Here is a 16,524-nt window from a genome sequence, read left to right as displayed (position 1 = left end):
TAGAGGCAACAGAAAATCACACAACCCCAACTTCACACCAGAAATCCAAGGCCTCATCAGACAACGTGACACACTTAAACACGATACCCCCACACCTATCCCTCAAAACATAGCAGACCAAATACAAACACTAAACACTGTGATTGCCAATAAAATACATGAACAAAAAACACAAAATTGGCAAAACTTTATCAATACACTTGATCACAAAACAAACACCAGCAAATTGTACAAAACACTCAACAGCATCACACTATCCAACACTAACACTACACGCTCTCACGCAGCAATAATCACAACAACAGATAATCTACCCTCAAACAGACAACAAGCAAACGCACTCATACGTCATTTTGCACAGACGAGCCATCTTACATCTCACCCTGACGACCGACGCACCATTCAACGTAAGAAAGACTTCCCCACAGACTCAGACTATACACCCTTCATAGACAGTCAGACAAAACTCATAATGCATAATCTCAAGCACTCATCTGCCTGTGGCCCTGATAACATAAGCAACATCCACCTAAAACACATTGGACCACAAGGTATACACACACTCACAAACATTGCAAACTACAGCTATTCACACAACACTATACCCGACATCTGGAAGCATGGTAAAATAATCACCATTCCAAAACCGAACAAAGACCCAACAATCCCAACATCGCACCGCCCAATCACACTTCTCTGCACCCCCTCTAAAGTCATTGAACGCCTAATACTTAAACTTGTCACACCATATATTCCCCTTGCTGACTCACAACACGGTTTTAGGCCACTACACTCCACAAACACTCTTCTGACAAACCTCACACAAAGAATTTTAGATGGCATCAATTCAGATAGGCCCCACCACAGAACACTTCTTATAACATTGGACATTAGTAAAGCTTTTGATGCTATCCCCCGCCACAACCTAACAAATAAAATATATAACACAGACATGCACAATAACACCAAAAGATGGCTGGCCAATTATCTGGCAGGCAGGAATGCTCATGTGTCATATAATGGCCAATCATCGCACATCAGAAACATTAAGAACGGAGTACCACAGGGCTCAGTTCTATCCCCCACATTATTTAATCTATACATGCATGACTTACCCACGCCAGACACCTCAGAAATACAAATCTCTTCCTACGCAGACGACATAACAATCACATGCACACATCGTAACACAGACAAAGCTGCAGAAATAATCCAGCCTTACCTTGACACACTCAACACATGGTTCATCACAAACAGACTCAAAATAGCTCCAACCAAATCTACAGCAACACTTCTCACCAACTGGACAAAAGAACACAAATACATACCTCATCTCTACATCAACAACACTCTAATACCACACACAAACACACCGAAAATTCTTGGTGTAACATACGATACATCCATGTCTTTCAAACAACACCTCACAAACATAAAAAACAAATGCACACCTAGACTTAACGCACTTAAGTCAATCACTGGAACAACATTTGGACAAAACAAAGAAACTAATATAACAATATACAAACAATGCATACGCTCAGTGATGAATTATGCGAGTCCTGCATGGGCTCCTAATCTCAGTGAGACACACCACAACACCCTTCAAATCATACAAAACAAAGCCCTAAAAACAATTACAGGCTGCACAAATACATCACCTACAGACCATTTACACCATGAAACAAAAGTCCTCAAAGTCAAGGACCACCTCGACATGAGAGGCACACAAACACTTGCTGCAGCCACCACAAACACATCACACCCGCTACACTACATAGCAGAACACCCACACACACCAAGAAACATTAAAACTACACCCAAAGACCTTTATTACGCACAGATACTCTCTTCTCTTCCTCCACAACCACCAAATACCAGCCTCCGGAAACATATTCATAATCATATCACTCACCGCTCCATTAACACACTGAAAGACAACACACTGCTGCATGCCAGACCCCCTGATATCCACCCTTCTGAATCCTCTCTCCCACGAAAGGACAGAGTCCACTTGGCCAGACTGCGATGCGGTCACCACCCAGCACTTCTAAGCTACCAGAAGAGGCTGGACGACCGTGTTGTGAACAGCTGCCCAGGATGTAACACTTCACCCCATACCATACAACACATAATGGAAGACTGCATTATACACAATCATGCACGCAAACAACACAACATACACTCTATAAAGGATTTGTGGGAAAACCCAGTTTCGGCTGTGGCCTTCCTTGGGGAGACGGGACTGCTCGGACAGACAGTCTAGGGAACGACAACAACAACAACAACTTAGCTCTCAAAGTAGGAAATTTAGAAATAGCCCCCTTGACCACTCAAGTTCAAACCATCACAAACCTCCTTACACCCATGAACAGAAGAAAGATAAGATGATTCTTAAGTGGTTATTCCAGGAAATTCTGTCCTGTGATGCTGTAGAACCATTGAATTTGTTGAGAAGAGTGGAAATTTGCTTAGAGAGAACATTGTCAACAAGCCTTTCAGAAATTGAAGCAGATACTTATGAGTGACCCTGTCCTGAAAAGTCCAGATCCTACTAAAACATTCCACTTATACAAGTTTTGTTGCTTCAGGAGTAACGTTAATAAAGGAAACAAATGGAATACTATATGCTACAGCTTAATTCAGCAAGAAGTTGAATCCCAGCCAATGTAATTATTCAGTAATTGAAAAGGAATATTTGGCAGTTGAGGCGACATTACATTTAACATTATATGTTAGACATAGGGCTACACAACCCTAAAAATAAATACAGCTTAGATAACATGCTTTTAGAGAAAACTGAGTGCGAGAGAGACTTGGGAGTTCTGGTGAGTCCGGACCTTAAAACCAGGAAACAATGCATTAGCACCAGAAATAAAGCTAACAGAGCATTAGGTTTCATTGCTAGGACAGTAATGAATAGAAGTGCAGAGGTGATTATCAAACTCTATCTAGTAATAGACCCATCCTTGACTATATGGTACAGTTTTGGTCTCCATCCTACAGAATGGACATCAATTCACTAGAATCAGTACAGAGAAGAATGACCAAAATAATACATGGACTCAGAAATTTGCCTTACGAAGAGAGGCTTAGGCACATTAACTTACATTCTTTGGAAAGACGCAGAGTGCGGGGAGATCTAATAGAGATGTTCAAGTGGCTCAAAGGCTTTAACAAGGGTGATACAAACAAGGTCATCATATTAAAGCAACAGGGCAGGACTCGCAGTAATGGATTTAAACTGGACAAATTTAGATTTAAGAAGGAAATAGGCAAGAATTAGTTAACTAATAGGGTGGTCAACGAATGGAATAGACTTAGTAACCATATAGTTAGCGCTGAAACTATCAGTTGTTTTAAGAAGCTATTAAACAACTTTATGAATGGGGATGACAGGTGGTGATGGATACAGAGCTGCCTAGTCTAGGCTTTATGGTCTCTTGCAATCTCCTTCATTCTTATGTTCTTATGTACAGCATTTTGAACCTTATTTATATCTGTCTTTGCCCATACATTTACACACTGATCACAGTCCTTTAGTTTTCCTAAACAAAATATCCATTTCTAAGTCTAACCAAAGACCAGATGGAGCCTCCTCTTACAAACCTACACTCACCACATACACCATGTAAAAGGGTCAGATAATGTCCTTGCAGATACTCTCTAGAAGTATCAGCAGGAAAAGTGGGCTTGCCTGTTGATTGGTCACAGTATTTTACCTACCGTATTTTCCGGCTTAAAATGCGCATGGGGTTATAATGCGCACCCATGCACTTCGTTATCTCAGTACACAGATAGCGCGCACCGACGTATAACGCGCATGCCCGATCACCATCTAGCGAGAGAATCGAGAACCAATTTTAGTTCCATATTCTCTTCCCGCAGCTCGATTCCCATGTTCCTTGGCAAATAGAATGACTTTTACCTTGAAGCCGGCTTCATAAGTCTTTCTTCTTGTGGGTGGCATCGTTGTCTTCTTGAAGTTGGCTTTGTCTTCTCGTCTGTGTGGCTCCTGACGGGTATTTGTCTATAACGCAGTTTTACCTCGGTATTCATATCATGTGAACGAGGTTACATGGAGAAGTATTTTTCATTGGCTAGAGCCACTGCTGGGAAATCTGTTGATTTGTCACTAAATTAAGTGTCAGTTTAGGCATCAATCAGGACACAACTAAGAAAAAGTCGGAACTACATGTACTGGTATATGACTCATGTTGTGCATTGGTCCCTTATTACATTGTAGCTTAGTTTGTAGGAAATATGATCTAAAAAAAGTTTATTGAAAGTAAAATATACAGAAAAATTTTGGGATTTTTACAGAAAATGTTCATTTTATATCTTGAGGAAATAATTCGTCTTTACCATTTTTTTTTATTTAATACTGAAACAAACTACAGACTGTTTCGTTTTAGCTTTGAACCTGCAATGACAGTGGTGAAATAGGACAGTCTCTCATCGAGGTGATGTTTAGTTAATATAACTCCCGAAAGAGGGTGTTGTAGTCAGGTGTTTGACACAAGTTTATGAACGGCCGCAACAGAATTTGTACCATACCTAAAGTGAAGCAACAAAGCCAACATAAAAATTCAAATTAGGATGCTGTGAACATGGGCAAATATCATGAATATTGATCATGTTTCATGGTGTTTAGGCCTATTTAAACATGAAAAATAAGATTCGATAGATACCTACCTATACCAAATATTTATACAGTATATGGTAGCCCATGCTGGAGTATTCTTTCATGTCACCATGGCTGTTCTTCTTGTTCTCATGGAACGTCACGGAGAAGCGTGCCATCCCGACTTTGTGACGGCCAACATCGTCACGTTGTTGTGAAAAAAATTACACACACAGCCGCAGAATTTTTATTGTAGGCCGTAGATAATGCGCACCCCCCATTTTTAGGCCTTTCCAACGGAAAAAAGTCACGCACTATACGCCAGAAAATACGGTAGTTGTACCTAGTTGTATTTTGCGGGAAGGGGAGCTATGCTCGTGGTGTCCCGCCTTTGTATCTCACAGTGTCTAGTTTGTTTTTAAACTCATGAATGGTTTTTGTGCATACTATTTCATTATCCAGTTTGTTCCAAGTGTCCACTGCTCTATATGGAAAACTGTTTTTCTTCAGTTGTCTTCTGTAGCTATGTTTTTTTATTTTCTTTCCATATCCTCCTGTGTTTCTCTTGTCCCAGTATAGTAAGTCCTCTCTATCGAGTATCTCTGTGCCTTTCATGATTTTGTAGATGGTCAGTAGGTCACCTCTCTCTCTTCTTTGCTCCAGCGTCTGTAACTCCAGTTTAGCCAATCTCTACTCATATGATAGGTTTACAAGTGCAGGTGCCATTTTTGTTGCTGCTCTCTGGATTCTTTTTTATTTTCTTTATATTCTTTTTGGTACTGGGTGACCACAATGTCGCCGCATACTCTAGTCTAGGCCTTATCAGTGTAACCAATATTTTTTTTATCATGTCTTTGTCCAAGTATGCAAATGCCACTTTTATTGATCTTAGCAAGTTGTAAGCCTCCCCGACAATTTTGTTAACCTGTTTATCATAGGACAAGTCATTTGTGATAATTACCCCCAAATCTTTTTCGGATCCTTTTTCTTTACCTCCTTGGTTCCAATTGTATATTTTCCTGATATTCTGTTTTTGCTTTTTCCAAACTCCATTATGCTACACTTCTTAGTATTAAAGTCCACTTCCCATTTCTGACTCCAGTTCCATACCTTATTCAGGTCTTCCTGCAGTGCTTCACAGTCCTTATCAGTTTCTACTTTACTTAACAGTTTAGCGTCATCTGCAAAGAAGCTCATGTAACATTTCACATCCTCGTCCATGTCATTCACATAAATAGCAAACATTATTGGTGCCAATACAGATCCTTGCGGTACTCCACTGATCACCTCTTTCCAATCTGAATATTTTTCTCTGAGCACTACTCTTATCTTTCTACCAGTCAGGAAGTCCTCCAACCATTTTAGTAGGTTCCCTTGTATTCCTCCTATGTGTTCCATTTTTTAAAATAATTTTCTGTGTGGTACTTTGTCATAAGCTTTTTGCAAGTCTAGGAAGGCACAATCAGCCCTTCCATTCCTTTCTTGCACTTTGTCCATTAGTCTTGAGTAGAAGCATATTAAGTTGGTGGTGCATGATCTTCCTTGTCTGAACCCAAATTGTCTTGGGTTTATTATGTTGTCTTCCAGATGTTTTACCAATCTATTCTTGATGATTTTCTCACAAATTTTGGCTATGGTGCTTGTTAGTGATACTGACCTATAGTTAGTTGGTTCTTCCTTGTTTCCTCCTTTATATATTGGTACAATGTTAGCATTTTTTTCAGTCTTTAGGTCTTTCCTTCTTTGAGTGAGCTATTTATTATGTTGTGTATTTTGTCCGTTCTTCTTTGCACAGTGACTAACTACTTATGTATTGGTGTGCAAAATATGTTGTAGCTACTACCCTGACTTTATAAGGCGAACCAGATGACCAGATGAGAGACAAGACAAGAAGACGAGAGACAAACAGAGACAAGCAGAGAAGCTGATGGCCATGGTTCATCTGAAAATCACATAGAATTTCTCTACATTGCCATTACAACAACTCAACTAAACAAGTCCTTTAGAACTCTTTGATTGCACTTAACAATATTCAATTTACAGAAATCTGTGTATGATATATCCAAGCTAAGTTGCAAGTCTTTGCTATCTGAGTTATTTCAGACATCATTTCAATGACTACTAGAAGGCTAAGTACTTCCCTCTGTCCTCTGTGCCAGTTAACTACTACAAATTAGTCCAACTCCAAAGTGTTCCCCAACAACTAGAGGTTATCACATATCTATCTCTCCTCAAACTACTTATTTGTTCCTGAGACCTCAAGATCATTCCAGATGATTTTACATTGAAGCATCTTCTGTCAACCTTAAATATTTAAGACTCATCAGTCTGCATCTTCAAGTCCTGTGCAAACAAAGCTAACATGATAACTGTTTAAATACTCATTTATTATTTATGTGAAATATGTAATAATTTTGATACTTTGATGATATTTAAGATTTTCATGTACTTATAGTAACCCTATACATTATATTACTTTGCATTTATGGATATCTGTGTTTCTATGTCCAATGTATTTTGAATGCATTTTTACAACCTTCATGTGAACTGTTCAAGGCCATTCTATTTTTTTGTCTCTGTGTTGCAATATAACCTAGCCCTTAAGTTGCTCATGACATATGATATATATATATATATATATATATATATATATATATATATATATATATATATATATTATACACATATGATTTTTTTATCTCTCTCTTTTCAGAATTCCTTGGGCGCACAGAAATACGAATAAACAAAGTATATGAAGAATCAAAAGACCAGCATGGACCACAGGTGCAAAGACTAAAACTTTTTGAAGTTAGTACAGGAGAAGTAATTCTTAAAATTTCACTGCAACTTTATGACAAGAGTTAATGGTGATAATAAAAAGTAATGAGGTATGATTGAGATGATACTGTGAATTATGAAGACACCACTGAAATTTCCATCACACCAAAATTTGTGTTCTATGTAGCTTTTGATCATAAGCATTTCATATATTTTTCTATTTAGTGTTTTATGAAAAAAATGGAGATATTTTTATAAATGCAATTGCATCACTACAATCACAAACAGAGATTGAAGTTATTCAGCTAAGATTGGTAATTGCTGCAGGGCTAGATAATGACTTCATTAGAAATAGCAGGATAGGAAGTGATATGAGATAAATCATAAGTTTGAATATATAAGTGTTTAGTAAAATGAAAACTTAAGAGGATCATGAAGCAGAATAGTGAAATAAATCTAGATATGGTATATATATAGCAAGTTGAGGCATGAATGATTTAAAATTGATGAGAGTGGAACTCATATCTGAAAGAAAGTAGTACACAAAAACTCTTGACTTGTGAGGAAATTGAAGAATTTATTTGATTCTTTTAATTGAACAGTGCTGACAGTAGCTATAATGTGGGAAGATACAATTAGATCTACTAAAACAAGGGACATTACAACCTTGAAGAGGTGTATTGGCTAATGCAACCTTGATGGCTTTCCCAGACCTGGGAACTGCTACAAAAACTAAACAAAGACATCTCAAAGCTAATTAACAAGAAGAAAGAAAACTAGAAAAAATACACAAATTTATTTCAAATTATGTTTTTTTAAGATAGTTTTTTATGTGTTCTGGGCCAACTACATTCTCAGATCCTCCTCCTGCAATCTGCATGCCACAAAGGTGCTACCTGGTACACTAACCACTCCCACTCCCTGTGCACAACCACTCCCACAATTTCCTACAAGTGCACCAGTATGGTCACACCAGACCATCTCCCTCCACAGTATGTGGTTATTTTCAAAATAAATTCATTGTTGTGACAAAATAGGTGGTGTTTCATCACCTTCCCACACCTATGGTAGGAGTAACTTTAGAGGAATCCACTCCATTTTCTATTTGCATAATTTTCTAACTGCAACAGCTGAAAGAAACATATATTTTGTATAGAAATTAATACCTGTATGGAAAAATAAAAAAGTAATTAATCTCTTCAAAATAAACCCACCCCCACCCATGAAACAGTGTGAGTAACTCAAGAAAGAATACCATCACCAAAATGGCACTGCTGTATCAGTAACAAATATTTCTCTAAAACAAGTTTCAAAATCATTGCTCCAGAAAATAGAGAAATAACTAAAGATATACGAAAAACCAAACTAAACAAATGTCAACCCTCTTTCTCCAACAAAAATGTGAAAGGGGTTATAAAAAAGTTGAGAAACTCCCACAAGGAAAGCCCAAACAAGATCTTGAATAGTGATCTAAAAACACAGTTGCCTAGATGCAAGTCTTGAGTGACACTTTCAACCACTCATAGTTGGATTTTATTTATTTATTTTTTTTTTTTCTAGGAAAGTCTAATACCCATATCATGACCAGATAGGCCAGCAGAAAATCCAGCATTTTACAGACCACTCTCATTACTGTTCAGTATATCCAAGTTAATACATACATATACCAAGGCTTTTACCTCCTTACAAGGGAGGTAGCCAAAAAGAAAAAGGCATAAAACCATTCCCATCCATTCCATCCCTAAATACAATCCACTCCCCTCCACCCTTCCTCTTATCTTAGCACCTCCCGGATGACGGGTCATCCCTGCACCTTGTCCACTGCCCTGGGTCAGAGGCAGTGTCGCAAGACACAGCACATCCACAGCAAGGCCGCTTCATTAAATCAGCAACCCCCCCTCTCCATCCCCCCATTGCATAAAAGGAGAAGAACGGGAGAAATCCCTTTGGGCTGCATCAAATTTTGCTCACTCATACTACCTCACCCCCCATCCCCCACCCATTCCACTTAGTGCATCACAACATCATCCATATACAACCATTCTCCATTCACCCCAGTCTTCTGTCCTCTCCCGTCCTTCCTCAACAGACATTCCCCTCTTCCCCAAAGCCCCCTTCACCCCATCCATCCATCTCATCCTAGGATGCCTCCTCATGTTCACTCCCTCCACATCTGCCTTCCATACCTCTTTTACTAGTCTTTCTTCACTCATTCTTTCCATGTGTCCAAACCATCCTAATACTCTTTCATCCACCCTATCTCCCAACTCCCTTACCACCCCTGTTCTCCTCCTCACCTCCTCATTTCTCACTCTATCTAGTCTAGTAACACCCATCATACTTCTCAGACACCTCATCTCAAACACATTCAAACTCCTTCTCTCTTCCTCTCATATGTTCCATGTTTCTGCCCCATACAGTGCTGTTGGCACAATCACTCCTTCATACAGTCACCTCTTAGCATCCATTCCCAAATGTCTATTCCTCATTACACTTTTTAATCCACCAAGGCATTTACTCGCTTCTCTCAATCTACATTCTACCTCCACCTCCACTCCACCCTTTCCTGCCACATTTGCACCCAAGTATCTAAAACTATCCACTTCCTCCAGTCGCTCTCCCTTAATACTCACTTCCAGTCTGCTGCCACTTTCACCCCTTCTACTTCTCATCACCTTACTTTTACCACATTCTTTCACACACTCTCCCAAACTCTGTCACCGACTTCCTCAATCCCTCCTCTGATCCTATTACAAGCGCAGTGTCATCTGCAAACAAAAGCTGGCTCACCTCCCACTTTTCTCCATTTTCTTTAACCATCTCCAATCCCTGACCCACCACCCTTACATTTACCTCTCGCACCACCCCATCCATGTATAAGTTGAATAGCCAGGGTGACATAACACATCCCTGACGAAGTCCCACCTTTACCTCGAACCACTCACTCTCTCCATTTCTAATCCTGACACATGCTCTACTACTCTTGTAAAAACTCTTGACAGCTTCTAGAAGCTTTCCTCCTATCCTGTATATCCACAAAACCTCCCACATTTCCTTCCTGTCTACCCTGTCATAAGCCTTTTCTAGATCCATAAAATCCCCAAAAACATCCTTATCTTTTCCTATAGCTTTCTCACATATCTGTCTTACCACAAAACTCTGATCAACACAACCTCTACCTGTCCTAAATCCACACTGTTCCTCACCAATTACTCCCTCTGTTCCTCTCCTAATCCTCTCAATCAAGATCCTCTCATAAGCCTTCCCAACTATACTTAACAAGCTTATCCCTCTGAAACTACTACACTCACACTTGTCCCCTTTTCCCTTGTAAAGTGGAACTATACAGGCACTTTTCCATTCCTCTGGCACTCTACCCTCTCTCCAGCAAACATTAGATAACCTCACCAGCCAGTCCACCATCACTGTACCTCCTTTTTTTAGACATTCTGTATGGCATCCATCCAGACTAGGTGCCTTACCTGCTTTCATCATCTTAACAACTGCCTTCTCTTCATCCTTCCTTATTTCTCCTCCATTTTCCTCACTCATCATGGTCATTTTCTTAGCACTTCCCACTGCAACTATCTTTCCCTCCCTATCCTCCTTCACATTTAGCAACTCCCTAAAATACTCTGCCCATCTTCCCCTTACTGCCTTCTCTTCCATTATCGTCTCTCCATCTGCACCTTTTATCTTTTCTTCTCTACTTGATTTGCCTCCTCTTCCTCTCTTAATTTCTTTCCAAAATATCTTTTTATTACTTTCAAAATGTTGTCATACTCTTACCCATTTCACATCTGCTCTCCTCTTTGCCTCCTTAAGTTGTGCTTTACTTTTTTCTTTTCTGTGTACCTCTCATATGACTCCCTCGTCCTATTTTGTAACCAATCTGTGAAAGCTCGTTTCTTCTCTTCTACAACCTTCTTTGTTTCCTCATTCCACCATTCACTAACCTTCCCTCTATTTCCTCCTGTCCTTCTTATTCCACACCCCATCTTTGCACACTTTGTGACTCCCTCCTTGAACCATCCCCATTCCTCCTCCAAGTTAATGAAAAGGCTAATAGCAGAAAGAAGCATAACAACATAAGAATGAAGGAGACTGCAAGAGATCATAAGGCCTGCACTAGACATTTCCATGTTCATCACCGCCTATCATTTCTATTCATAAAATTATTTTTCTCTTAAATTTAAGTCTATTCCATTCATTAAATACTTTGTTGGTAAACCAGTTCTTGCCTATTTCCTTCTTAGGGGAACTGCCAAGCCCAGGTACATTTTTTTTTCTTTCTTTTTTTATGAGAACAATGTTTAATACAAATATCTTATATCAAAAGTACTATTTAAGGGACTTTTTTATTAAAATATTTGTCTGCTAATTTGCATTCTGAAATGCAGCTTAAAACGTCATCTCTTGGTTTTAGTTCTGATAATGTCATGAGTTCAGTACCAACCCAAGTATCCTGTAGTGAAATAGACAATTCTTTCAGCAGCATTGAGAATTTCATAATTCTTTTGAGAGTAGCATAATTATGGGCTATTCATTTGAATTGGAATATTTCTCAAAAGAAGTTGTCATATTGATGCTTCATTGGTGCCTGTGTGCATGTTGGTTCTGCAATGCTGTCTTTGGGTATTGACAAAGGAGAGGATAGTATATATGACACATTCAGTATTTTTGCAGTGTTCTCATATGCAATGTTGTAGCATGTTCACACTATACCTCCTAGATGGCACAAGCTTTTTAAACAGTGATTTCTATAACGTAATACCGATATTTATTCATCTTGGACCAAGTGTACCAGTGAAAAGGTTAATTATGGTGATTTGTTACTATTAGATCAAACTAATTATAGTTTACATGCAAAATTGGATACATTATTCTAGATTGCTCACACACTGTATGAAAAGAAAGCTGCACTACAGGTATTGCTAAGAACATACCAATCTGTTCCAGCAAATTTACCTAGTTGTATTATACGAGAAGGGAGCTATGCTCATGGTGACCCATCTTTGTATCTCTCAGCATCAAGTTTTTTCTTAAAATCTTGAATAGTGTTTGCACACACTGTTTCTTTGTCTAATTTGTTCTAAGTATCTATCACTCTGTGTGGGAAGCTATCTTTTTCAGATCTCTTCTGTAATTATCTTTTTATAGTTTCTTTTTGTGTCCTCTTGTTTTTCCATTGTCCCATTTCAATAAATCATTCTTATCTAAGATTTCCATTCCCTTCATAATTCTATAGATAGCTAGTAGGTCTCCTCTTTCCCTTCTTTGTTCCAGCGTTGGTAATTCTAATTTGGAGAGTCTTTGTTCATATGTCATTTTGGAAAGAATTGGCGCCAGTTTTAATGTTGCTCTTTGTATTCTTTCTAATTTTTTTATATTCTTTTTGGTACTGGGTGTCCATAGGGTTGCTGCGTACTCAAGTTTTGGTCTTATTAGTGTAGTTAAATTTTTTTATCATTTTGTCGTCCAAATAGGTAAATGCCACTTATTTGCCTAAAAAAATTGTAGGTTTCTCCGACTATTTTATTAATATGCTTATCCAGTGTCGTCTTTGCTGATCATCACTCCAAGGTCTTTTTCAGAGCTTACTTTTTTTACCTCTTCACCAATTTTATAATCTCTCAATATTCTGTTATTACTTTTTCCAATTCCATTACACTACATTTCTTGATATTGAATTTCACTTCCCACTTTTGAGTCCATTTCCAGATCTTGTCCAAGTGTTGCTATAATGAGTTGCAATTCTCCTCCGTTTTTACTTTCTTTAGTATTTTTGCGTCATCTTCAAAGAAATTTATATAACACTCTGCTCCTTCATCCATGTCATTTATGTATATGGCAAACATGATCGGGGCCAGTACTGATCCCTGCAGGACACCACTTTTCATTTCTTCCCAATTTGAGAAGTTATCTCTAATTACTACTCTCATATTCCTCCCAGTCAGGAAGTCTTTCATCCATTCCAATAATTTTACTCTGATGCCACCTATTGACTCTATCTTCCTTATTAGTTTATTGTGTCATACCTTATCAAATGCCTTTTGTAGGTCCAGAAAGCCACAGTCTGCCAAACCATCTCTCTCTTGTATTATGTCTATCAATCTTGAGTACAAGCAGATCAAGTTTGTTGTACATGATCTTCCTTGTCTGAATCCAAATTGATTTAGATTCAGTATAGTTTTTTCTTCCAAATGTTTAACCCATCTATTTTTGACGACCTTTTCGCAAATTTTTGCTACTGTGCTTGTCAGGGAGACCGGTCTGTAATTTGATGGGTCTTCCTTGTTTCCTCCCTTATAAATCAGTACAATGTTTGCATTTTTCCAGTCCTGTGGCACTTTTACTTCTTTAATTGAGAATTTAATTATATTGTATATTTTATCTGTTAATTCCTCCATGCATTCTTTCAGTATCCAATTTGCAATTCCGTCTGGACCATGTGATTTTCTGATGTCAAGGGTTTTGATTTGGTCGCTGATTTCCTTCTGTGTTACAATTATTTCTTTCATTGAGGGGGATATCTCTTTCTCTATTTCCTCACAGTTAGGTGAGTTTTCTATTGTGAATACTGATTTGAAGTGGTTGTTCATAATTTCAGCCATTTCCAGCTTTTCTATTTCTTGTTTGTTCTTCAGTTTGCCATTTACATACCTGTAAATGACAAGTGTTTTTGCATTTATTCCTATACTGTATGCCCTAATCAGCCAGCTATCAAAATGTGATAATAATGAACATATAAAACTGAAATTAAGTTCTAGTATAAGTCTAATAATAGAAAATTGCTGTTTCATATATTGTTTAGTCAATATTGTTTCTCTGATTTCAGAAAAAAAAATCTGCCGTTTAAAAAAGTTAGAAAATTAAACAGTGTCTGCCTGTATGAGAATGTGGTTTTACATAACTTGAATTATATAATTATATATATAATTATTAGTGGTGTTGGAAGCCTGATAACACTCTGTCTTACTAATTAACCTATCTTCTGTTTTGTTTTGTTTCATTTTTCCTTTTGTTTATTATATTTATTCTATGTAATTTCTTTGTTATTCACTTATTATTTCTCATGGTTTTTATTTTTCTAAGCTTATTTATCTGATGAATTGAATCTAGATTTCCAAAAACATTTCTTATGATTTGTTTTGCATATGCTTTAAAAAAAGGCCATTTAGTATTATTATAGGAGAATCTAGCCCCATCATTTAGCTCTCCATGTCTGTTCTGTACGTGAATAATGTCATTATTGATGGGTGGTTATTGTAAGCTTTCGTTGCCTGCTTTTCTGTCTAAGTTCTCTATGTTATTGATATATAGTTATTCTTTGCCTCTTTTCTCCTATCCTTTTCATCTTAATTGAGTATTTTCTGTTGTAGGGCTTTCTTTTTTCATAATTCCTAAATGTGATATTAATTAGCATGTGGCATTTGACACAATCACCATTTATCAAACACAATAACAATGCATAATGAAAGAATAACTCATGATGTCACTGCAGAGTAGGTGGCACAATGGATAGGTTTTGGGAGAATGGTTGATGCAGACAACATTCTGGGCATTGGATCAGTGATTTCAAATTGAAAAAAAATCTGTGTAATTTATTTTGCTATTATTGACTTTAGGAAATAAAATTAGATTAAAAAAATATATAAAAATGTATGTATATATAATTTCAGTAAAATTAGACACCTTTTATTTACAAAATGGCTATCCTTTAAAACTAAATTTGTCCAATTCAAATCCATTACTATAAGACATATCCTGCTATCTTAATATGATGACCTTGCCTGCATCACCATTGAGCCCTTGACCCATTTGAATACCATAATTAGATCACCCCACACTGTCTTTCCAGAGAGCATAAGTTAAGGTGCTTAAGCCTGCCTTCATAAGGTAAATTTCTAAGCCCATGTATCATTTTGGTCATTCTCCTCTGTTCTGGTTCTAATGAATTAAAGGGTAACCACCATACTCAGGTACAACTTTTTTTTTTTTTGTAATGTTATTTATTTATTTGAGAACCATATTTTAACAAATATCTTATCTCAAGAGTAGTTTTTGAGGAACTTTTTGCCAAAAATATTTGTTGTCTGCTAATTTGCATTCCAAAACACAACATACAGTGCTATCTCATGGCATTAGTTCTGATGACATCATGATGTATACCAACTGAATCTATCTTAACAATGTTGTCCTATAGCAAAACAGATGATTCCTTCAGTGATATTGAGAGTTTTTCATTGTCTTTTGAGAGTAGTCTTGACTCTCTAAATATCTCTGACAATAGCCATGATTTGTAGATAGACAGCATCTATATGGGCTTTCAGTTTGAACTGAAATATCTCTCTAAAGAAGTTTTCATATTGGTGCATCATTGGTTTTTACCAGTGAGCATGTTGGTTCTGTAATGCAGTCTTTGGGCACCCATAAAGCAAGGATAGTATATATAATGTGACCAGATTTTTTGAGTGAAAAAGCGGGACATTATGTACTCGTTTATATATATATATATATATATATATATATATATATATATATATATATATATATATATATTCAACCTCATAAAGATACTATAATCAATTAAAATGTTTTTTCTTACCTTTACATAGCATACTTTTCACTGGATGAAATCTTCTTTAATAATTCTGGAGTTGATTTCAGCACACTATAAAACTCCATACATGGATGCTTAAGATTCAGCTTTGTCATCAGTAATGCTCGAAGAGTTGGAACTTTTAGCTGCATTTTCTCAGATGTCCCAATTTTATTCATGTATTTACCTAGTACATTTACCTAGTATACGGGAGGGGAGCTATGCTCGTGGTGACCCGTCTTTGTATCTCTCCGCATCAAGTTTTATCTTAAAATCTTGTATAGTGTTAGCACATACTGTTTTGTTGTCTAATTTGTTCCATGTATTTATCGCTCTGTGTGGGAAACTGTTCCTTTTCAAGTTTTTTCTATGTGTGAGAATGCGCGTTCAGTACAAGCATTTGTTCCAGGAAGGCAGAGCATAAACTGAACTAATTCTGACATATGTTGGTGACTAACATCTCTGGCTTTGAAATGAGTGAAAATTTGTACCCACCGCTGATCTGTTGGTAGGTTTGACT

At 37.4% G+C, this 16,524-nt stretch overlaps 1 protein-coding gene across 1 annotated transcript in view; it reads left to right on the top strand.

Annotated features, from left to right (window-relative positions):
- Dap160 (dynamin associated protein 160) overlaps nucleotides 1-15,911 on the top strand; it is a 465,025-nt gene extending 449,114 nt beyond the window's left edge. The window contains exon 41 of the mRNA XM_076192536.1: nucleotides 7,338-15,911. Coding sequence (XP_076048651.1) covers nucleotides 7,338-7,489 — 152 coding nt within the window. The 3' untranslated portion in view covers nucleotides 7,490-15,911. The remainder of the gene's footprint in view (nucleotides 1-7,337) is intronic.
- The last annotated feature ends 613 nt before the right edge of the window (nucleotides 15,912-16,524 follow it).

Source organism: Oratosquilla oratoria, chromosome 11 (assembly GCF_046742065.1).
Source record: "Oratosquilla oratoria isolate Oo_2021 chromosome 11, ASM4674206v1, whole genome shotgun sequence".
In the NCBI taxonomy this organism is placed as follows: domain Eukaryota; kingdom Metazoa; phylum Arthropoda; class Malacostraca; order Stomatopoda; family Squillidae; genus Oratosquilla; species Oratosquilla oratoria.
This window is presented reverse-complemented; position numbering and strand designations above follow the sequence as displayed.